This window comes from Solanum verrucosum, unplaced genomic scaffold (genome assembly GCF_900185275.1).
Source record: "Solanum verrucosum unplaced genomic scaffold, falcon-dt-bn FXZP01000031.1, whole genome shotgun sequence".
In the NCBI taxonomy this organism is placed as follows: Eukaryota; Viridiplantae; Streptophyta; class Magnoliopsida; order Solanales; family Solanaceae; genus Solanum; species Solanum verrucosum.
The window spans coordinates 535,792-560,305 of NW_026020194.1; the positions used below are offsets into that span (position 1 = coordinate 535,792).

At 36.1% G+C, this 24,514-nt stretch overlaps 2 protein-coding genes and 1 pseudogene across 2 annotated transcripts; 2 read left to right on the top strand and 1 right to left on the bottom strand.

The window, feature by feature from the left end:
• Window positions 1-961: 961 nt before the first annotated feature.
• On the top strand, window positions 962-8,820 carry LOC125829611 (protein CPR-5). The gene is made up of 5 exons (XM_049508816.1): window positions 962-1,378; window positions 5,888-5,944; window positions 6,291-6,326; window positions 6,451-7,203; window positions 8,007-8,820. Exons 1-5 carry the CDS (start codon window positions 1,013-1,015, stop codon window positions 8,541-8,543), a joined length of 1,749 nt encoding a protein of 582 aa, XP_049364773.1. The 5' UTR covers window positions 962-1,012; the 3' UTR covers window positions 8,544-8,820.
• LOC125829615 (40S ribosomal protein S24-1-like) lies at window positions 4,556-4,963 on the top strand (annotated as a pseudogene).
• A 792-nt stretch (window positions 8,821-9,612) lies between the features above and the next one.
• Window positions 9,613-17,339, bottom strand: LOC125829612 (protein HEAT INTOLERANT 4-like). Its single transcript, XM_049508817.1, has 14 exons — window positions 17,003-17,339; window positions 15,464-15,502; window positions 15,266-15,319; window positions 15,109-15,172; window positions 14,405-14,463; window positions 13,713-13,837; window positions 13,438-13,497; window positions 13,147-13,205; window positions 12,308-12,384; window positions 12,042-12,080; window positions 10,534-10,596; window positions 10,378-10,425; window positions 10,115-10,243; window positions 9,613-9,975 (listed from the first exon to the last, which is right to left on the bottom strand). Exons 1-14 carry the CDS (start codon window positions 17,192-17,194, stop codon window positions 9,928-9,930), a joined length of 1,056 nt encoding a protein of 351 aa, XP_049364774.1. The 5' UTR covers window positions 17,195-17,339; the 3' UTR covers window positions 9,613-9,927.
• Window positions 17,340-24,514: the final 7,175 nt, after the last annotated feature.

Sequence of the window (24,514 nt, forward strand, 5' to 3'; positions counted from 1 at the left end):
CTACAAAGCATACTATAAAATAAGGTAAAAGCAACATCAGGAAGTGACTAAAAATCATACTACACTTTTCCTCTTAAATCATGAACAAAACCATAGGCGTGAAAAAAATGAATATGTTACTATAATACATTCTGTGAAACACACACACCAAAAGTTAACGAACATCATAATATTGGAAGATAACAATTAATAGCAATGTTCAACTACCAAGGATCAAACTAACTTAAGACTAAGAAAAATAAATGATCTCTAAGAACAACATTTTCCATAAGATGAGCAACAATGAAAGGTCCAAGAAAGACACCTCTAATGTCTCAAACATTTACCTCAAAAATAACCAAATTCTTGTAGGAAGAACCTAAAACAGGGCAAAACATTAAAATGCAGACATTAAAGAGCGATAAATCACTACATAGAAGAAGATAAGAACAACCCCACATAGATAACAAAAAAAAAAACAGAAGCAGGATCAATGAAAGCACACAAATCTTGTGTAAAAGACCCACCTTTTTTTTCCCAAGAAAATCCGACCAAGCAAAATCGTTAAACCCACAAACTTTCATATGCTAAAAACAAAGAAGGCCTAACAAAACCCAATGGATTTTCAACCTTTACAATCTCAAAACCCTAACAATGAAAGAAAAGAAAAGAGTGTTACCTTGAGGTAGATGGCGGCTATGACGAAGAAGACCAAGACGAAGGTATTGAAAGTCGCCAACAATCTGTTCACAACAATGTCTCCCCCGATACCACTACAAGTTGTTCGCAAGGAAGAAAAAGAAAGACAATTGGGAATGGGTTTATTTGAATATTTTTAAAAGTTTAGAAATTTTAAATATTATATTTTAACCCCCAATTATCTTAATCACTAATTAAAAAAAAATTGACTTTGATCAGTTTTTTTTTGTCACCTTCTCCTCGTTAATACTCATTTTTTAAAAATTTGACTTAATTAACCCCACACTCTAATGATAAACCAAACCTCTTCGTTTTATTCCAAAGTCAAGATTCCATGGATCACCCGCCTCTATCTCAACCCGTCGATCCGCTGCCGGAGACCACCGGCGACGCCATGGCTTCAGAAATTCTACCGGAATCTTCAAATTCCGGCGTTATGAAGAAGAAGAAGAAGACGAAGAAAAAAAAGAAGAATAAAGCATGCGTCACGGACCCTTTTGACCCTCATTCTTCCGCTGCCTCTTATTCATCATCATCTTGTTCTGCGACGTCGTTTCCACCTTCTACTCAAAGGGGCATTAGGGTTTCTACCGGTCGTCGGAACCCTAGAGTCATCATTAGCTCCGGTAAACAGAAAAGCGACAATGTTGAAGCCCTTGCACTTCCTCTCGGCATGTCTATTGCTGCTGTTCTTGCTCAGGTTTAATTTTTTTAAAGTTTGCGTATGGAAATGTTTTCTTGAGTATTGCAAATGGTAATTCTTTTATTGTGATATATTTCTCCTGTGGGAAGGGTGGACGAAGGGGTGGGGTGGGGAAGATAAAATTCTGAGCCTTTTGAGGATGCAAGATTAGTCCTTTAGGTCATTGTTGAGCTTGGGTATTGGATATTAGCTGGTTGTATTTGTTAATGGGGTTCTTTTGTTTACTAATACCGTAATTTGGAATTGTGGCTGGAAATTATTTGATACCGTCTCTTTTACATTGTTTGGTTAAGCGGAAATGCTTCGGTCTTTTTGGGAAAATTGTGCTATTTGTGTTGAAAGAAGTGATTTTGATATTAATTCTTATTAGAAAGAAGTGATCTTGATATTGTTATTGGTATTAAGCTGGAAAAGAGGCTGTATGGTTATTGGTTTTTCTTGTTGGCCTCTCTTTTTGGTGATGATGATTTGGAATCCCGGGTGGAAATGTTTGAATTTTCAAAAGTTATTAGAAGTAGTGCTGAGAGTGAGAGGAGGTGTGTATGGTGCTACTAAGTTGCAGTGGCGTATTGTTGAGTGTTTGGTTTGGGATAAAGACAGTAGTATACTAGCAACCATAAAATTGTTCTGGCCTAAAATGTGATTTAATGTTGTCTTATCGAAAAAGAAAGTTCATTGTTTTTGAATTGAAGGGAATCACAAAGGTGTTGTACTATTGAGTAGCTCTGAGTTTCTCACTGGTATTAGTTTCCTGAAATGGTAATTCTTTTTTCACAGATGTTTCATGAAAAGTTTCTTTCAATCCATATAGTCCAAGAAATGCACAAAGGAATACACATCCAAATCTTCTTATGAAATTTGTCGGTGTAATATGTCTTACAACATCATAACAAACTTATAATGTTGTGAGGTGCTGCCCAATAAACTCCAAAAATTGTCAACAACATAGTCCAGAGCTGCCTAGTAAAACTCCATTGTAGGAAAAGATGATCAGCAGATTCAATGGAATTTTCACCTAAATAACACCTGTTGCAAAGCTTATACCCTCTTTTTTGCAAATTCTTGCGGGTTGGACAAGCCCCATGAGTTACCAACTGAAACAAGCCACTTTAAGAGGGGACAATGTCTTCCAAATCATCATCCATGTCCAGGAAGCAACATTTTCAGCAGAACTTTCCTGAAGCAATCTGTAGAAGGAGTTCACAGAGTATTCTCCATTTTTGCTTGCCTTCGAAAACATATCAGCATCTTTGTGCATGTCTAACACTACTAATTGCATTCTACACAGAAAAAACCCCAACATCTTCCAACACAGAATCGTTGAAATCCCTCCTGAACTGGAAATTCCATCCTGCTATACTAAAACAGTCAGCCAGCAGTATACCAAAAAGTCTCACCAGCCTGTATAAGACTGGAACTTGATACGTAAGCAGCCCTTCTCCAACCCAATTGTCTTTTCATAACCTTTTTTTTTGTAGTAGTAAAATATCAAAAGAAGATATAGACTAGGGTTCACAACACTTTTTTGAATCAAAATTCCCTTGTTATTGAACTTCTGGTATTTTCTTGGTTAATAAAAAGGCAACAAAACTATTAATAATTGGGTAAAATGATTAGTTTCCAAGATACTTGAATATTGCTTAGGACAACATAGTTTCTATTCAATTGGGAGCTTAATACTTCATTCTTATGATAGCGAGTCTTGTTCTTTTTATCTAGTAGTATGTTGTTTTTTTCAGTTCTAACTTCTAAGATGGTATCATTGAGGTCTACCAAAGCTATGATGAGAAGAACTGAAAAGTCGCTTATCGAGTGTATGTGCATTCTGCAAGATGTCTTTAACATCTGAATCAATTTAGATCTTTAAAAAAGTAGCTTCCCAAACAGAGTGAACTTCAGTTTATTACTAAGGTGGATGTTGGTAGTTCTACTCTACTGACTTGCATGTCGTATTTATTTGGGTAAGATAAGTATATTAAGTTTCATCTTTTATGAAGTGGCTCTTGATTTCTGCTTCATTCTATGTTTTCCCTTGTGTATGATAGTTCCATAATCTTTTACTGTAGATATAGTGATTATGACAAAACTAAGATCGATATAGTCATTATGACCAAAAAAACTAAGTAAAGATTTAAATTATAAGTTTCATACTTGTTTCATATTTGGTAACACTGCTTTGCAGTATCTGTCCTAGCACTGAAGAAAAGAAGAGCTTGATCCGCTCGAAGAGTTTCCCACCCGGACTGTGACTTCTTTCTGATTCCCCAATCCCAGCTTGGACTTCCCCGTGTAAGGAGTTTTATCCCAGATTGGATTCATTCTGTTTTAGCCCGAGACTTCTAAACTATAGGCGTAAAGCAGGTCATGAACCCACAGTTTTGTCACAGCTTTGGAATTGAAATAGTGTCGCTAGGTTGATTATTACTCGTTTTGCTCAAAAGTATCAGTTTTATCTGATTCTTGGATGGGAATGCTCTCATGATGCACGATGAAGGTAACATCTCTGATGGTCGCATCTTTTTTTTTTTTTTGCTCTGCACTTTTCTGTATCGTGAGCAATGCCATACCCATTGTGCATGCCTAGCTTTTATCTTTTATCCTGTTCCTATAATATCCATTTATTTATTTGGCACCTTTCTCCAAAAATATTATCCATTTGTTTCTTTTAAAATTACCTCAAAGAATTTCTTTCCCGTTGTGCCACCATTCCTTCTGCAGTTCTGTTACCATGTGGCTCCATCTGACTTGCCCCATTGTAATGATGTGACATCTGTGCGTAGGATGTCTAATCAATTGTGTTAGGTCTAGGAACTGTTTAATAATTCAGTGGAATGATGTTTGAATTTTATGGGTAATTCATGTTCAGCGTCATTTTAAATCCATTCACTCATCTTTAGAAACATCTCTCTTTCGTCAGTGGTTGTTTATATTACTATTTCTCTTGATTTGTCAACAATGTTTCGGCTCCTTCCGATTTGCTTGTGATCATGACATCATCGACTGTCTTGCTAAGCTTCATGGTATGTGCTTTACAGAAATAATAATAATAATAATAATAACAATAATAATGATTATAATGGCAAACAACAGAACTCAGAACAGAGGCGCCGCACAGTGGGAGAGAGAGAGAGAGAGTTGCCGGAGTAGCAAAACCAGAGTGACGAACGACAAAAAATGGCAGACAAGACAGTGATTATTAGAACTAGGAAGTTCATGACCAATAGGCTACTTGCAAGGAAATAATTCATTATTGATGTCCCAATGTTTCCAACACTGAGTTGAAAGAAAAATTGGCAAGGATGTATGAAGTGAAAGATTTAAATGCCATCTATGTGTTTAAGTTCAGAACCCACTTTGGAGGAGGCTAATCTTTTGGCTTTGATTTGATCTATGACTCTTGAGAATGCAAAGAAGTATGAGACGAAGTACAGGCTGATCAGGAATGGATTGGACACTAAGGTGGAGAAGTCCAGGAAGCAAATGAAGGAGAGGAAGAACAGAGCCAAGAAAGTTCATGGTGTTAAGAAGACAAAGGCAGGAGATGCCAAGAAGAAATGATTTATTAGTAATTGTAGACAAAGCGGGAGATGCATTTTGCCTAGACAATGCAGTATCATTTATGTTTTATAGGAACTTTTTGTAACACTTCTCAATTTTGCTCGGGTTACTCCAATATATTTTGCATGTTCAAGTACTATTAGATCGTCATCAAAATTGAGTGGAAGGCTAGAATATTATTCTCTCTTCAAAAATAAAATGACAACACCACGAGTATGTGATGCTCTCCTTTTTTTTTTTTTTTTGATGAAGCAAGAAAACTTCCATCCAAGGCATCAAGAAGATGCTCTTTGTTGATAGCTATGTTGCTCTGACTCTTCAAATGTCAACGGGTGCTTGTCGGATTCTCTAAAAGTAGTGTATTTTTGGAGAATCTGGCACGGTGTTGCATCGGAAGTGAAGAGTTCGTGCAACTTAGGTTGATAGCACATATTGGCATTTAACTTGGCAGAGATATAAGCTGTCTTTTACTACTAAATCCCTATAAACCTTGCTTATTCTGATCATTGCTTGATTCAAACATGAGGGGTGGTTCACATTCTAAAGATGAGTGTTGGCTTACCCCTGGGGTTCAATTCAAGTGGCAAAGGTTTAGGGACTTGTGAGTTGTGACTTAGGTCACATGTTTGAGCCCTCTGCCATGCGAACTAAGCCTGGTAATTAAATGGAGATGGATAGACTATAGAGGGGGACCCATTATCTCCAACTTTCGAAGGTTGCGGTTGGTCATAAGAGATGGCCCCAATCGGATTTCTCGGTCTAAAAGAAGGATGAGTTTTGTCTTGTTTGATACTGCATCTTTTCTTTTGCTACAAAGTTGTCACCCACCTTATCACGGGAACTTAATATGTTGATAGTCGCTCATGAGTTGTTACCATGATTTTTATGTATTTAATTAAGGATATACGAAGTGTAGGCTGTTAATATAGCTTATGTTGCTTTGTTTAGGTTTTGGAAAGAAAAGATGCAGCCGGAGAAAAGATATCTGTGGATCACCTCTCAGAGGTACGAGATACTTTTTTTGAACATGAATTTTCTTTTTGAACAGGAGAGGTATGAGATTCTTTATTGGACAAACAATTTCCCGTGAAGTGATTAAGGACTTAATACTTCATCTAATAAAAGTGATCAAGGACTTAATAATGATCTGCACTTTGCAGAACCATATTGCTATATATGAAAATAGACTTTTAAGGGTGTTTAATCCCCTCTATCCAAGCATACATCCTTACATGATTGAATTTTAGATTACAACTATAACCTGCCTTCATGGACATGTTCGAAACATTTTGTAATTTCTTGCGGAATCAGATGTGCAGATCTCATGGTTTTATTGTCATTTTTCACACAGATTTGTACTTTGGCTGTTCGAGAGTCTTTAGCCAATGTAAGCATAATCCATCTTCTTTCTGTTAAGTTGTGGTTTGTCACTAATACAGTCAGTTTATTAAATAGTGACAATGTTAAAGCAGTGGACTTTCTACTCTACTTTTGTCTTGTTCTGGAAACAGGTATTCGGTGACCAGTTTGAGCCTTTCGTGAGGAACTTTGAGAAATCGTTTCATAGTACCTTGATGACTCTCAGATTAATCAGTGAATCCTCAATGAACAGTGGAGTACAGCAACATAATTGTGCAGCAAGGACTTCTGTCTCTGAAAGATCTGTGCCTTTTTTTCCTAACAGAGCAGAAAATGTTACATGTGATCCTGACTTCGGTGAGTTTCAATTGGAGTCATTTCAGCAGAATAGCTCAGATAATGAACTGAGCAATCAAGAAGAGAGAAGTGACGGCACATGTCGTGAATCAATAGGTCGGCAGCTTACCCTCTATGATAGGCAAGTAAGGCAGCAGTTGGCTTCTGCTTCTTCAAGCATGATTTCATCCAATTCAGAGATTAGCCAATCTGTGCATAGGACTTTGGAAAGATCTCTCACAGAACAAGCTAGGTCGAATGACCTCAAGACATTTGAGATTGGTCTTACAATGAGGAAGTTGCAACTTAAAGAAAGGCAGCTGGCTCTCAGTTCTGATGCGAACCTTTTGGAGAGGGTCAAACTATCATTTGGTTTCTCTAAGACGTCCTTCAAAACTGAAAAGTTCAAAAATCAAGTAGAAGACTCAAAACATGCTGAGCTACTTAAAACATGTATAGACTGCCTTGTTGCTGGTTTATTTATCATGCTGGCGTGTCTTGGATATGGAACTTATGTTTTCTCTCACAAAAGAATTACCGAAGCTACAGCATCTTGCACACCTTCCATGGTAAGGAATGTCCAATTCTTAATTTTGTTGATTTTGTTTAAATCTTTTTTCAAGAGCTCTAGTATAGTTTGACTCAAGGCAGTTGCCTCATCTCCCTTTGCATCTGGTTTCTTTGGAGTCAATAGTGGCAGAAAATCAGCAACAAGAAAGAATATCAACTCTTTTCCCCTTGCTACATAAACTCTGTTTACTCTTATGGCTTGGCTGGAACAAACGCTCCATGCATTATTTTCGTTTATGTAACAAGCTCATTTGAGTTCCTCGTTTATAGTGGTATGCAAGTCCAAGTAAAAGTGGAAGTGTTGGGTACATTCATGCAGAAAATTCTTGAATGAAGAAGCCCAATTTCAAGTTGGTGGAAGGGTGGAAAAGAGGGATGATGGTTATAGTAATGCTAACTCTATAAATATTAATAAGAGATTTATTTGGTGGATTTATTGCACAATAATTATATATGGCAGCTATATGATTTGCCAAGGGGCATACATTGCTGAACGAAAAATGGTTGCTTTTGATCCAAATGCTGGGTAATGATTTGTATTCTCTTTCTTTCACTTTGTTTTTGTTTTAGCAAATTCACCTATTAAGCGATGCAACAAAAGAGAAGGAACTGTATCAGAAGACTTGTCGTCCAAAGAAGTTAATGTTAGTTGTTGTAGATGCTGCTTTCCGTGTTCTTTCTTAAAGCATGGACCCCAGGGATGATAGTTTAGTTAGTTGGCCATCTCTGTTTGTTCATATGTTTCCCCAGTGTACAGCATTTATTAGCCATGGTAATGAAATGGACATATTTTATGTTCCAGGAACACAAGTCCTGGTGGATGCCCCAATCAATGTCATCCATCAATTCAGGACTGCAACTCTTACGGTGTCAGGTTCAAGTTCTCAGTCGCATGCTATTTGGTGCTTTGCTGATATTGGCTATAGCCTATTTACTTCTCCAGCGCTCTGCAACTTCAAATCAGACTATGCCAGTTACTTTCATTCTGTTGCTGTTGGGAGTTGGCTGCGGTTTAGCAGGGAAGTTTTGTATTGACACCTTGGGGGGCAGCGGATATCGTTGGTTAATTTATTGGGAGACTTTGTGCTTGCTACATTTCTTTTCGAATGTCTGTATCTCGACTTTGTTCCTGATCCTTAATGGGCCTGTCACAGTGTCAGAAAAGAGCATGAGGGATAGAACCTTTCCATACTGGGTGAGGAGATCTGTGTTTTATACAACAGTACTTCTTATTCTCCCCTTGCTATGTGGTCTGATGCCTTTTGCTGGCCCCGGTGAATGGAAAGATCACTTCTCTTCACTTGTCCTGGATGCTTTTATTACTCCAGTTGAAGTCTGAGGAGTAGAGTGCAAGCTTATAGCATTATCGGATGGAACACTGTTTTGATCAAGACCTGTCAAGGAATTTTGACTAGTAGAAGACAAGTCTGAAGTATCGGGCATAAGGATGATTATGTTTCTGTTTACATGTAAATTATGATGTATCATTAGGGGCTAGATGAAGATTTCCGGGTTACGGATGAAACACTGTTTTGATCTGTGCCTGTAGCGCTGTATCATTAATTAGTACTCCAGGATTAGCCTAAATTATGTGTATCATTAGAGCAAAATGAGGCTTTGTGTTTCCTTTCTTTTTGGTTAATATAATTGAGGGAAGGCAGGTTTCGAGTCTTGTAACATCATCATATGAAAATTGCAGGAGGATACGAGTATCTTGTATTGAGCTAGGAGTACTTTTTATTCAATTGATTTGAGTTATAAGCTGTAGATTGTGTTGATCAACTGATACCAGTTCTCTATGATTTATTTATCTGCTTCTTCAGGATTTGTTTTATATTTATAATATGTACTGTTCTGATTTAAGAAAATTTAACCTGAATGGTAGAAAATACCTCATTGCACTGATCTTCTAGTCTTACCTACATCATATAGCTTCGTTCATGTGCACCTATGACCCGCTCAATCCTCATATTTACTAGTATTACTTCTATTTCCATTTTAGTTGGGAAAGAAAAATACAGTTTGTATGTTGGAGATATCTATTAATAGGCTTTTTATCACAGTGATAATTTATTTATTTTTTCCTTTCCAGTTCACCTGTGGTTCAACTATTTCATTGTTATTCCTATTTCACAGCCTTGATATAAACTTGTTATCTTGATCACTAATGTATTGATCCCATATAAAGATGTAAATATTAATCCCAAAACGAAGCAAGCAGTTATATGCTTGCAGAATTCATCCCTGCTCATTATTTAAAATTACATCAGAAGAAAAACAACTCCATGAATGGGGATACAAGATTATACTCTTCTTCCATATGAAGCAAAAATATTCATAGTTCATCTGATCAAGTCGAACTAAGAACAAACTGCTAATTGCAGCTCATGATGTCTGTAGGGGTAAACATGATAATTAACGATAGAAAAGGATTACATTTGCATCCAAGATAAAACGAGAATTTCACAGGTAATGAAGACAAGAATCCATTGCCAAAATTTTGACTGAACACTCTAGCTATAGGATTGAAGAAAAAATACATTTCACCTCTATGGATCTTTCTACATCCTCAAATAGTCCTATAACTAATGGTTGCGGCAAAACACATGCTAAGCTGAACAATATGGTTTCATCATTCAGCTCTGAAGTAGGCTACCAGAAGTACATGGTTTCAGATCACAGTTATTTTCCCATTCTGAATATGCACTCTGATGCATCATCATTCAGAAAACTTTGTGAGCCTTTCCATAGTATCTGTTTATGAATGGGGACTGCAAAGAAAAAGGAAAAGGTGAGAACCATGAATTTTAATAGTAGTATATATTAAGTCTTGACATATCAACTAAACATGAGATCTCAAGCATAGACCTAACTTTATAAGATACATAAGAATACAAACAGAATACTCACCTTGACCTGAGATACATCAGGAGCATCAGGTGAGGTCACAGGATAATATTTGTAAAACTTCATACTCTGAAATGCAGCCTTCGCTTCTTCACTCATCTCCTGTATAGCTTTTTTCCTGGCTTCTCTCGCCTAAACCATAGAAAATTTACAGTCATGGGCATAGGCAAATCAAGTATAACATGAAAAAAGATAAAAGGACTGCAAACCATCAGCTTTGCCATGCAGAAGGAAAATAGGATTGCAACAAATTTCTCAAAATATACCTCTCGGTTGCTCCTCTTTCCTTCTTTAACCTTCTCCTTTACAAATTCCTAAAATTACAAAGATGAATATACACGAGTTTTATAAATGTTTTAATAAGGTAAATAGTTTATTGATGAAAATGAGACTTGTCATTTGATATCACAATGAAACATTACCACAAATTCATCTTTTTTATCTGCCGGTAACTCCTCTGACTCGATTAATTTGTCTGCCATTTCCTACAAATTTCATCACTCAAGTTAATAGATGGTAGAATGATTTGAAAATACAGAAGCATATACAAGATTGGCATCGACTTCAAACTGGCAAAAAACTTGCATGACTTGAACAAGAGGAAATGCCAATCCACCTCTTTGCTTCATACTGGAAAATTTACCTTTCTAGTAAAATGAAAATTGTATCTCACTAAATCAATTCAACTTGGTATAAACTAAAACTGATTTGTAGACAGTGTTGCCTCTCTCCTCCTTAAATGGAACTCACACCAACAACTTTTAAAATAATTTTACAATTCATTTATTTCAAACTTGATGCAGTGTAGTCCTTTACTTTAAACTAATTGTTCTTCTTTTTCACACGTCAAAGTTTATAATATTCAACACTCCTAAACTTGTCACATATTTGCTCTGCAATCTCAAACACCTTTGGTAAGAAAAAAAGGCAACCCAAAGGATGGCTCTCAAGCTGCTAAAAGAATACTCCCTCCGTCCCTATTTAGTTGTCCACTTTAGAAATGGCACACAGATTAAGGCAACAATGATTAGCATAGTGAAGTTACAATTTTACCCTTATAGTACAATTTACAATTCCAAAATAAATTCACTCAAGATAACTAATCAATGCTGGGAAGTTCATAAGTTTATTTACTTTATTTATGACAACTTTATTTAAATAAGGGTATAATAGGAAAAAATTTGTTGTCCTTTCTTGACTTGTCAAAATGGACAACTAAATAGGGACAACTAAAAGAGGAAATATGGACAACTAAATAGGGACGGAGGGAGTAATAAATAATCCTTTCTCAAATTTGTCTTAAAACAAGAAATTATCACAAATAGCAACCGAGTATGGTTGAGTGGTCCAGGAAAGGGAAACAATATTCTAATATGGGTTGCGATGAGAATTTTCTCCTATTTTTATTCAAGATTACAACGAAAAGAGACAAAGTTGTGTTTTGGTTGAAAAGAATCTTTGTGATAGTTCAACAAAACGGGAGTTTATTTCAAGAAATTGCTGGATGGTGCTTTCTGTGTCTAGTCACCTAAACCATAGAATGGAGCAACAGAGATAACATATTTAATGGAGAAAATGTTCCAGTCTCATGTTAAGATTTGTGTCTATCGTTGGAGCTTATCAGCTACTTAATATATTAAATGGAAACGGGTTAAAAATGCCCTTAACGTATCATAAATGGTTCAAAGATGCCTCCTTCCACCTATAAGACAAAATGGCATCAACCTTTTTTTTAGGTCTAAAAATGCCTTTTATAGAGAAGTTATAAAAAACTGGTGATCGATTTTCTTTAACTGCTTCAACATATGACGACACACATAGGAACCAGTTTACAGGGTATCCCAACAGCCTATTAATTTTCATTTGGTAAGACGGCGGCACCCAAAAGTACAGAGATGGCAGGGAAGAAAAGGAGAAGGGTTAAGTATACCTCTGGCTCATCAAATTCCCAATCAAACTCGCAAAACACCTGAAACCAAAAGAAGTCAAAACTTTCATAAAATTGTGAAGATCATGCACATATACCTGTATTTCTTTTCATACAACCACTTAAGGATCTAGTATACACAAAATTGCTCATGCTAGACCCATTTAACATCTATTTCATACCAAGAAATCATCCCCAAGCAATCCTTCCTATGGCAATACCATAGTGGAGTAGCCACTGTATTATTCTACTAGTATTTGAAAGCTTACAGGCGGTTCTGATGGGAACAAGATCTGCACAATGGTGCTCTGTTCAAATTCATCTTCTGCAAATGGCTGATAGAAATCTGCCAAGAAAATAACTGTCATGGAGATTTCTACTAGAAATGAAACCCATCAAAGACACCTATAACAATCAAAAGATGTACACCGAAGATGACAGGCTATCCTCAAAGTTTATAAGTGCAAAACAACAAAAGAAACAGCAGAGAGAAATGTATGAGACTGAAACATCAAAGCTAAATTCAACTAACTTACAAAAAATATGAGATATCACATTCTTAAACTTAGTTAAAACCCATATATAAAGTCTAACATGATTGATCTTCAATTAAATATTTTTTGACAATTATAAGAAACATATTCTTAATAATTAATAATTGTGTTAGATAACTGATCAATTATACATATAAATGCATATATAACTGAAAAAACTATCAGCAAATCAGACAGAAAAATGTTAATAACCAAATATTTAGTTTCCTATCTGTTTAGGAAAGAGAGAAAATTACATTCAGTGCTAGCATACAGATGATTTAACTTTAAAATTTCAATTTTTCCAAATTTCAGATAGTAACTTCTCAAAACAGCTAGAAATCTATCTTAATCCATTCCAAAGAGGACACCAAACAAGTACAAGCACAGCAGTGTTCCAAACTTTTATTCTGAAAGAAAGATATACCCCATCAGTTAGCATGATACAAGAACAGAATCAACTAACTTAAGAAACTAAAGTAGCATAAAAGGAAAACTAAACCCAAGTTTATGATGGACACGAGGGAATAAATTAAGGGTTAAATCTCCACAGTTATTGGAGTTTTCTTACTTACAAGGTAAGCAATACTCAAACTTCTTAACTCGCTCCAACTTCAAGTGTTTTAAACCAGCCCTGAAATAAGCATATCGAAAGATATTAATAACAGAAGGTGTTCATCTCCCTGGCTCCTCCTATCGCCTCTTTAATACACAAACATCAAGTTATGACATTGGAAAATTCTCCTCAGATACCACACAAAGAAAAATCAGTGCCTTAACAAAACGATTTTTCTGTATGGTATCTGACACACCAAATAAAACCAGCTAACTCATAAAAACAGAATGCAGGAGGTAAGGAAGCAAACCTTCTCTGAGTGCACCTCAGAATAAAAATTTGGGATTTGAGTCTTTCAACTTGAGATTCCCTGTTGGAATGATCAGACCAAAATATAAACCACTGACATAAGATATACAAGAGGCAAAACAAGGAAAAGAAGGCCCATCGTAGGGGCAAGAATACTATTGTTCTAAAGGAATGCATTCACTGTTAGAAGCCAAGATAGACATGCATATAATAAGACCTACAAGAGACAATGAGAATGAAAAAGTCAAACCAGGGATGAGGGAGCAGCAACAATACCGTTTTTCCAAAGGAATGTACGGAACCCAGTCCATTTTCATCTGTTTCATTGGCAGTATCTCTTCAGCTTCCCTTTGTACAGAGTTTATTCCAATCTTATCAGAAGGTGGAAAAGGAGATACAACCTGTTAAAAAGGAAGAAAAAAATTAACAAAGAAAGAGGAGATTATATAATGTATTTTTAATGAACAAGTAATTGGCCTGTATATGAGGTAAAAGAAAGTCAAGTTCTGAAATTACTGTACTTCTCCAAAAAGCATAAAAACTAAAACCATAATGACACCTTAATACATTAGAAACCACTATAAGTTTACTTAAGTCATTGGCATGTTCTCTACTCCTTACTGTCCCCCCCCCCCAACCAACCCTCTCTCGCGGGGGGGGGGGGGTCCATTTTGTTACTCTTTCATATGGATCAGTCTGAGAAATTTCCTTAATCTCGGGTATACAACACTGTTCACATTTGCAAACCTCTTAAGGACACTAACAGCAATCAAATGGACTCAAAAGTAAGCTCTACATTCAGATGGTGGGACACATTAAAGCTCTGCCAACAAACTAGAGGTCAAAAAGACAAACTGAAAAAATGCAGCCTTTTTTATGAGCAGTGAAGAGTGAATAAATAGAAGTGAAAGGAATAAGGTTAACAGTTGTAAATACTTCTATATAGGATCTTAGAGACAGAGACTTACAGCAACCACAACAGGTATACACGTGACTTTTGATTGTCCCTGGAAAAAAACCAATTGTGCTGCAAAAACAAGAGAACAGTTCTACATGAAGCAAATCATTTGAAGGATATAATGGGATATTGGTCATACAAAAAACAGATTAAGTTGAAAAAATATGATCACCTATTCAAAGAAAAAAATTGTTCCAAGGTACATGAAACAGAAAGAATTATGAATGCTATCAAATATCTCAACACAAAATTGACAGGAAAAAGGTCATCGGATCAAATGAAGGGGTCAATGACATACAAGAAATTGTTCAGCAAGATTAGAGCAAATAGAAAATTGAACAGTAAAAAAGTTCAGAACATAATTATTCAAAAGAAATCGACATGAAAAAGAAAGGAATGAATCAGCTTAAGGGGGGTCAATGATCCCCAGGTGAAATTGCATAGCAAGAATAGAATAAAGAGAAATTTGAACATGAGAAGTGGTGAAATGTGACTATTCACTACAACATTGATGGAAAAAGAAGAGAATAGATCAACTCAAGGGGTCAATGATCTCGATATAAAATTGTATGGAAAGATCAAACACTAAATTGAAATCTGAACCACAGTGTAGAAGCAATGCAGTTTCAAAGATCAGCCACAAGTCAAGCTACTTGGAGCATAGAGCATGAATATGTCTGTACAATAAGACAACAAGCTCCGGCTACCACTTACGTTCTGTACAACCAAAAAGGTAGACTTTCTGTCCATGCAATTCTCCACCTTCTTCAAATGCATCCTATGAGACGTCCAACAAGACCTGTGAGTTATCTTGTCTTTTTGTTTTCAGAATACTTTATTTACTAAAACAGAATGCAAATAATCAACTCACTTCAAGATTTGAGAAATTCCATTTGTATTGATAAACCATGTCAATCTGATCCCACTGCCACCAAGAAAAAGAATACATTCAAATTTCAGAAATTATATGCAATGAAATAACAAGCATAAACCAGAATGCTATGCCAATGAATAAACAGAAAGCCACCATATCAAAAAATAAATAAACAGAAAGTGAACAAATTCTAACCTCTGTGCCAACAGGAAAAACCTCTTGCCACAGATCTTCCTGCAAAACATACCAATTGAAAGAGTGAGGGAGAAGAGCAAAAGGATTATTGTCTAAAAGAGCAAGTAGGAAATTGCAAATTTCTACAATAAAAGTTCAATCAGGTAAAACTACAACTATGATGATAAACACAATGTAGTGTCTTTTGATGTTTCTGGGCTCATCCTCCATGACTAGACTCCAAGATATAGCAGCTTGAATAATTTCTCGACTTTTAAATTATTTCATAGGACTGGAGAAATGAAAACAGTACAAACTAAAATGTTGGATGTCATTTTTATAAATTTAGGAAACTAAAAAATAGATGTGCCACCCAATGGTTTGTCTTAAGTTTAAAGAAATCAAACATATAAAGTACAAATCACATCCCTATGCCAACCCCTACACCAAGTAACTTTCAAATATATCAAGACAAAAAGCACAAAAAAGCTCTAAGGTCCATTGGGGCTATAAGTGCAAAGCACAAATAAAGCATGGACTTTAATGAAAAAAGGTCCAAATGGAGAAAAAAAACAAATATGCATGTGTAATTCAAGACTAACAATTATAAGCATGAATAACAAATACATGAAAGTATCAATTGTTTTAAGTTGCATTTTTAGGATTAAGCTTATTGGCAAGGAAATATATGCCGTAGAGCTTTGATGACATAATTGAAGCGCTCATGAAGCAAGACGAAGCACTCAGTTTGTTTTATGCCTCGCTTCAGGGCTTAAGCATGCCATTGACAACATTGATCAAAATATGAGATAGAACACTCAAAAACAATCCAAACATTGACTTCAACTCAATGCTAACAACTGCATATGAAAATCCAAAGCAATGGTCATAAGCTAGCTAATCACATCATCCACCATTGCCAGGAACCAGCAAAACCCCAAAACAAAGAAATAGCTCTAATAACTGAAGCATATACTTTTTGAGAAAATAACAAAAACACATACTTGAGCAAAAACCCCAAGTTAGCATTAACAATCATCAAAATATCAAATCATAATACTCAAGCTTAAACAAAACCACTTAGTAGTTGAAAGAATCAAACTTACCCTACATTATTAAAGGGCACATCAAGATTTCACAAACAACAACATACCCGGCGAAATCCCACAAGTGAGGTCTGAGGAACATCAAAATTTCACAAAATACCCCAAAATTACTTAAGCCCAAAACCTAGCTAGCAATAACAACTATCAGAGTAGCAAACCATAAACAGAGTAATTAACACTTCAAAGAACCCAACGTAACCTGCATTATCGAATAACAAAGCAAACCAAAAACAGAGCAAATCAAATACTTGAGCAGAACCCCACATCAATAACAATCAATCAAGTACAAATCAAATCAACCACCCTAATCTCAAACTAGAATAGGGTTCAGCTATATAAATCCCCACTTAGCATTTTCAAGATTCGATTTAGTACTTACTCGAACATTATCAATAATGAAAACAACCAAAAGCTAAAAACAAAACCAATGAAAAAAGGCAGCAGCTTGCATTACCAAATTACGCCTATCAGGGAAGTACTCAGTCTCGGTCTCAGGCTTAACAATCTTAGCTCGTTTAGCTTGTCGCTTAACAACAACTTTGCCATTGTTCTTGGCTAGTTCTTCGGTGGTTGGCGTTTCCTCCTCCACTTTCGCCTTGCCTTTTCCTACTACTTCCTTAGCCTTTCGCTTTGTTCCTTTCCTCATTGTTACTAGTAAAAAATACGAAAAGATGGGAATGGGTGTTAAGGGTTTGTTGCGGTGAGGAATTTGAATGGAGGTGGAAGAGCGGCGATGGCGGAAAATAGAAGAACCCAGACAATTTTTGAGGTAATAAGGCCGCAATTTTGAGGGGGGCTGGGGTAAGGAAAGAGCGTAAATCGGACGCGAGTATAGTAAGGAGGGAGATTGGAAATTTTGGCTTTGTTTTTCCCCCCTTTACAATGTTCAATAATTAATTCTCAAGGAAAATAATTCAATAAAAATATTTCTTTAAGGGATTGTTTTGTAGAGTGTATTAGCATATTTGTACTTTGTTTGGCACTCTTTTATAAGTTGTGTATTATTAATATCATGAATCTTTAGGTATTAGTATTGCAATGGTTTATTGTGTGCATTAGCATGGTTAAAGGTCTAATTCTCCCTCAAAACCTTTTTTTACATCTTTTCCGTCATAATTGTGGATGGTATCTTTATAAATTAATTTTTAATGCAATGCATGTTATTTTTAATGCACCAAACCTGACAATGCATAAAAATAACATATGTATAATTAATGTAAGCATAATTAACACAAACATTACTAGTGCAAGCATTACTAATAATGCGTATCCAGAATTTCGAGATGATGGGTGCACTATTGTGAAAAAGTGGATATAATTGGTTTGACATTTAGGTTCTTATCACTAAAAACAGTTAAAATTTTAAAATTATAGGTCCCAAAATTGAAATGCTTAATTAATTAAAACACCAAAAGTGCTATCAATAATCTCTTAGAGAGGTGTTATCTAATTTTAGAAGAAGAAAAAAACAAGATAGATATAAAATTCAAATTTCTAACTTCACTAACACTCTGTTTGAATCATTGTTACCCGTTGTGTTGTATTGTATTGTTACCAGCATACATTGTTTGTTTTGATTGTTACTTAAAATGTATTGTGTTGTATAATTAAATTTTGTTGTTCAGTTCAATGAAAACCCTTATTTTATAGAACAATCGATTTGGTGTGCTCTCATTGTTACTTAATTTATTTTTCCAATTATTACCTTATTTAATATTTCATAATACTATTTTACACTTTACCCTATATTATTTAATCTCAGTCAAATCTCCTACCCAGTAATTACTGCAGTGTTTTGTTCCTTCTAGGTTTTGGTGTTTGTCCTTTTTTTATTATTTATTTAAGCATATACTTCTTCCTTTTTTTTCTTTTTCTTTTTTTTGTCTCTTTCAACATATTGCTTTATATGTTATTGTTTTTTACAGATTTCTACGTTATACAAATACAAAAGTAAAAATTAAAATTTATAGTTAACGATTTAGAGTTAACAATTAGTGAATTAATAAATATATTAATTAGCTAGTTCATACAGAGCAGTATCTTCTTACCTTTTCATCATTTTTCAAAGTTTTTTAATACATGCGGTACGTAATAATTTTTAGAATTGAATATATAAAATTTTGATTTATCAATTTTTAATTAAATTAATCTAGATACAAACTTGATAATTATAGTTGATGATATAATTTTATGTTATTTTCATATGACATAAAAAAGTATGCATGATAGTATTGTTATTTTATTAGTAATTATTGATAAATTCAATATTTAAAATAATTAAGTACATTTTAGTAAATTTATGAATTACAATACATTATGATATAGTCAAACCAAACAATAAAAATGTTACAACAACAAATAATATAGTCTAGCCAAACATTGTATCTACCATACAATACAACACAATACAGTACAATACAATGCAATACATTATGAAACAATGGGTAACAATGATCTAAACAGAGTGTAAGAGGTGACCCAATCATCAACATTTTATATTATACTTCGTGTGTAGGTTCACACATCTATATTTAATGAATTTTTTTAAAAGTATAACACTACTATATATGATTTTGGGAGGGGAGCCTGGGTTCATGTGAACCCGATGACCCACATACGTCTATTCTAATAAACTATATTTAACATTACTTTTACACTCTATCATTCGATTCCAGAGTTTGTGTCACGACCCAATTTCTCAAGTCATGATGGCACCTACTATAACCCACCAGTACGTAAGTCAACCCGTAACCCGGAACAACAAGTAATGGGTCTGAGGGTAGAAACTAAACAAGAGTAGGCAAATAACAATATAAACAGGCGGAAGCAAACCAAAAACATATATACAAATAAAGATCTCTCCCAGAACCTGGAAGTCACTAGTACAGAGCTACTAACAAAATGAGTACAAGTCCCAAAAGTGGACAACAGAGACTGGACTGTCTCGAAAGGTAAAAGACAAGTCTATATACAGATGGAGACTGAAATAGTACAAAACGTCGTGTGCTCACTCCTGTCTCCGGATCAGACTGCTCCAAGCTCGATCAACGCTGGCTACTAGTGCCCGGATCTGCATAACGAAATAGATGCAGAGCGTAGCATGAGTACCAAAACAACAGGTACCCAGTAGGCATCATAGGCCGACTGAACTTGAAAAGTAAAGGCAATATGAAAAGAAGGAATAACACAAACCGAAGTCAAGAACTAAAATCTAACTAACAAGGAAATGCACACGAGTGTACAAAGAACTAACTAAAGTAATTTATAAGCTAACTACACCTAACTGGGCCCCCATGAGCCCAGAAGGTACACTCGTGCGCAAGTTAAATAAAAACCCGAACGGACCCCCATTAGCCCGACAAGTACACAGAATAACTATAACTAAAGGGAATTGCATAAAAGAACCCAAGAACGAAGAACACAAATCAGAACCTCAACCCTAATTAGTAAAATCTAATAGTACGGAGGCCGGACCTCGAACCGAATGCTCACCAGAAGTACCCAAGTAACAAATCACAAGTATCAAGTATAAGAGGCTGGAACTCTAACCGGATGCTCTATATAGGTATCTGAGCAATAGAGGCCAAACCTTAAACCGGATGCTCTATATAGGTATCTGAGCAATAGAGGCCAGACCTTAAACCGGATGCTCTATATAAGTATCTGGGCAATAGAGGTCGGACCTTAAACCGAATGCTCTATATAAGTATCTGGGCAATAGAGGTCGGAACTCTAACCGGATGCTCTATAAAAGTATATGGGCAATAGAGGCCGGAACTCTAACCGGATGCTCTATAAAGGTGCCAATGTAGCTGCTGAAAGAGTCCTAATCGATCCACACTCATAAATATCTGTGGAACGCCGTCCATACTTAGCCAATCAATGTAAGTCCTTGGAACCAAATCGAAAATCAAATTCAAATCGCGAAGTAGAATTAGTGTCGCCGACGTAACTCGTGAAGCCGTAACATCGGGGAAAATAAGGATAACTAAAGTCGGAGCAAGCGTATCGCCTAGCTAAGGCCCAATCTATCAGACTCAAGTCAGCTACACCAGTCTACAGGGATCTAAGTCGGCCAAGCGACGTCGGGGCAAAACTAAGGCCTATCAGATCCGAATCATGTATTTCTAAGGCAAACCCTAGTCAAACCTAAACTAAGGCCCAAATGCTTCAAATAAACAATAATTAAGCATGCAAGCACTCCACATAGCGAGTAGGGTCCGTTAATAATACAAAGCATGCTCACAGTTACCCGATAATTCCCGAAATAGGCCGAAAACATGATTTCTTAATACCTATGCAAGATTCAATGACTACCCAACCCAAATCCCAACTAATCAACATGCATTCACATTCTCAAGCTCAATCTAAGAGAGGAAAACCGTAGCCTACCTGTAGGCCAATCACACGCGCTTCAAAATCACTTCTCCGGAGCTTTCCCTTTCCAAACGTCCTCGAAACGCTGCCCCGCTATCAAAAATAGAATAACAATGTTATTACAGTCGTTTAGACACCAAAATCACAACAAACGGAGACGGGTCAATTTTGGAGTCAAAACGGGAATCGTGGGACCCGCGCAGGAAATTCCGAAATTAACCCCAAAAGTGGGTCCTAACCAGTTCCCCCAGCTCATGTCCCAAAATGGGACACAATTCGGGGCTCAGGAACAACACAATATCAACATGCAACTAAAACCCAATTTTTCTCAAAAATTAGAAATGGGACAGCAGTGAATTTACCAAAACGAGCGGTCTACAGTAAAATCTGACAACACCACAATGTTCTCCTCGAAAAACCACTCAAGATAGCCTCAAAAATCACCAAAATCGGATCTAAAATGGCTAAGAAAACAAGTCTCAAAAATTTCCAAAATTAAGCTCACAAAAAAGGTGAGGCAGCAGGTGTTTTACGAAAATTACCTCAAACGGAGACTCCAATCACTATCCGAGCTCACCAACGCGTTGTCCTCAAAAAATCTCACAACTTTGCCTTTTGAATCGCCCAAATCGGTTGAGAGATGAGAGAGTTATGAGGGTTTGAAGTTTGGGAAAGTTGGCTGATTTTCTGCAATTTCCCAAAAACTAAAAACTCCGACGGGGTGCTCCGAACTCGTTCGGAACCCCGTGCACGCAAACGAGATATGCAACCATACCAAATTCGATATTCCAGACTCAACGGTGCAGTCAAAATTTCCATCAGAGGTCATTTCGATAAAAAGTGGGTCCCACTTCCAAAAGCCATTTTAAGTCAAAACCCACAAAAGGGATCGGATAGATATCGAAAACCTCCAGACACAAAAGAAGGGTCAATCTAGACCAAACTCGACATTCCGGAGCTAACCACGCTGACGGAATTCTCATCCGAGCGCGTTTACTCAAAATGTTGACCAAAGTCAAACTTAGGCTTAAAATTAAAGTTAAAACGCCTAATCGCACCGACTCACACTGAAAACTTCGGGAGTCATGTCGACCATGCTATTAGCCTAAAATGACCCTTCCGGAGTTGATGGAATCGTCAGAATTGGATTCCGATGTCATCTTCTTGAACTTTTGATCGAAAATGATCGTTCAAGGTTCATAAGTTCCAAAACACAAAAACTCGCACCAAGACCAAACGAACGACCAGGTGACCGAACTGTCAGTCCCAGCAAGTCATAAATGACTTGGGGTCACTATAGGAACGCTCTAAACGACACACTGAAGACAAGACACAGAAATGACCAAGAGGGTCATTACAGTTTGATGCCTGGATAATAGAGAAAAAATCCAAATGTATTGGATTAAAATGTAAAAATTGACCTTTACACTATATTATATGGGATGGATGTAACTCCTTTGATTTTTAGCCCCTCAAAGTATTCAATCACCTTCTCTTTAACGAATTGAGGTTCATTATGATAAATTATTTTCTTTGACATTCTGAAGCGACGTATGATGTAGTCCTAAATGATATTTGATGACTTATTTTTTTCTTATTTTCTGTAAGTTGAAATGCTTATCCTCATAAACATAATACCAAAAAATTTAAGCCTACACGAACTTCTCACGCAATGATTAAACGTAAGGATATTGTTGATGCTGTTGAAGCTAATAAACAACATAAGGAAAAAAAGGACAAATTTCTTGAACAATATACGATTGCACTGGTAGATGTAATGGAATTTTAGAGAAGGATCTGGTGTTACGATTCAAAATCAGACGTGATGACACTCGTCTTATCTCACCAAGAAAAACCAGTCTTAAACCCAAATAAACAAGATAAATGCAGAAATAAAGTAGAAATGAAATGTCAATTTAACAATAATGCGGATAACTTATACTTCGTTTGGATGGTTGTTACATATTATTTTATAATGTATCGTATTGTATTTGAAACGACCCCAAAAATGCCCGAAAATGTGCTTCAGAAACACCTATAATTGTAATTTCCGTATATCTCAAAATCCGTGCATGATTTCGGAAAATCGACTTCATATTCTTATTCAGGGGGTAAAATTGAGTGGGAAATGGGTCTAACCTGAATTTTAGAGCAACCGTATCAAAATTCGAAAATCGCAAAAAATGCGATTTTCAGGGTCAACTTTAAAGGGGCATATCTCTTAGCACACAAGGAACTGGAAGGGCCGCTACCTATTAAATTAAAGCCCTTCGAGTTAGCTTTCCAATGCAATTGGTTTCACCTCATTCCGAGTTAGGATGAAGGAGTTATAATCATTTTCGTAAAACCTGTCGGAGCAGAATTTCAATTTCCAGTAGCTAAAGTTACTGTAGTGGCTGGACGTTTTTCTTTTATAAAAAGAGGATTGTCCCATACTTAGTTATATTTCTTTCTAGTTTCAAAACACTCTCTAAACCTTCTCCAAAATTCCACCAAGATCTTCAACCAAATTCAAACATCTCAAGTTTTAATTCCGGATTCAAGACTCAATCTCAAGCATCAATTCTCCATTCCAATCCTCATCAAGGATTCTCCAAAGTTGAGGTATGTGGGTTGATTGTGGAAACCTTTCTTTCCACAAGTCCAACCATTTATCCTCTATTTTTACTTCAAGTTTATGGATCCTTATGATCATTTATGAACTCTTGAATTATGGAATTACTACTACACATCCTATTATGGTCTATTTTTGCATATTATCATGAAATGGAATTATTATGTGATGTTTATGGTTTTCATGCTTCCATGATCAAATTATGAAGGTTGATATATATACATGTATGTTGTTGGTGGGCTGATTTATATGAATGTTGGAATTGGTTGGACTTAGTACTCTTGAAAGACATGATTTTATCTACATGAACAATAGCCCACCATGTGTTTGATAAAATGTCATTTATAGAATTCTTAGGAAATGGAAGGTCCAATGTACATCCTATGAGTCGGATGATTATATAATTATTGAAATGATGATGAAAGGGATACATGTATATGATTTTCTCTATAAAAGTGTTGTGAGTCGACCAAGCCTAGTACGGGGGGTAGTAGGCCCGTATAACCGTATCAAGGGGTTGGTACCTTGGTTGCCTAGTACGGGGGGTAGTAGGCTCGTATAACCATATCGAGGGGTTTGTACCTTGGTCCCTAGCTCGGGGGGTGGTAGGCCCGGGTAACCACATTGAGGGGTTTGTACCTCTTTCGCCTCTCCAAGGGGGTGGTAGGCCTTGGAAATACTATATTGATAGTCACTCACCACACATGTACTACGTCCCACTAAATATGATTCTTATGTAAGCGTCATTATATGTATCATTTCTTTAATATGCTATCTATCGGGTATGATTATGCATTTTTCCTATGATGTCCATCTATTGTAGCATTGCATTGCATCCCATATACTTAGTACATTCAAACGTACTAACGCATACTCTATGCCTACATGATGTCACCATGTAGGGACCGGAGCACCGCTTGACCCTCCTCCTCCGCGTGGCTAATACGATTTCCTATCAAGGTTATTGGTGAGTCC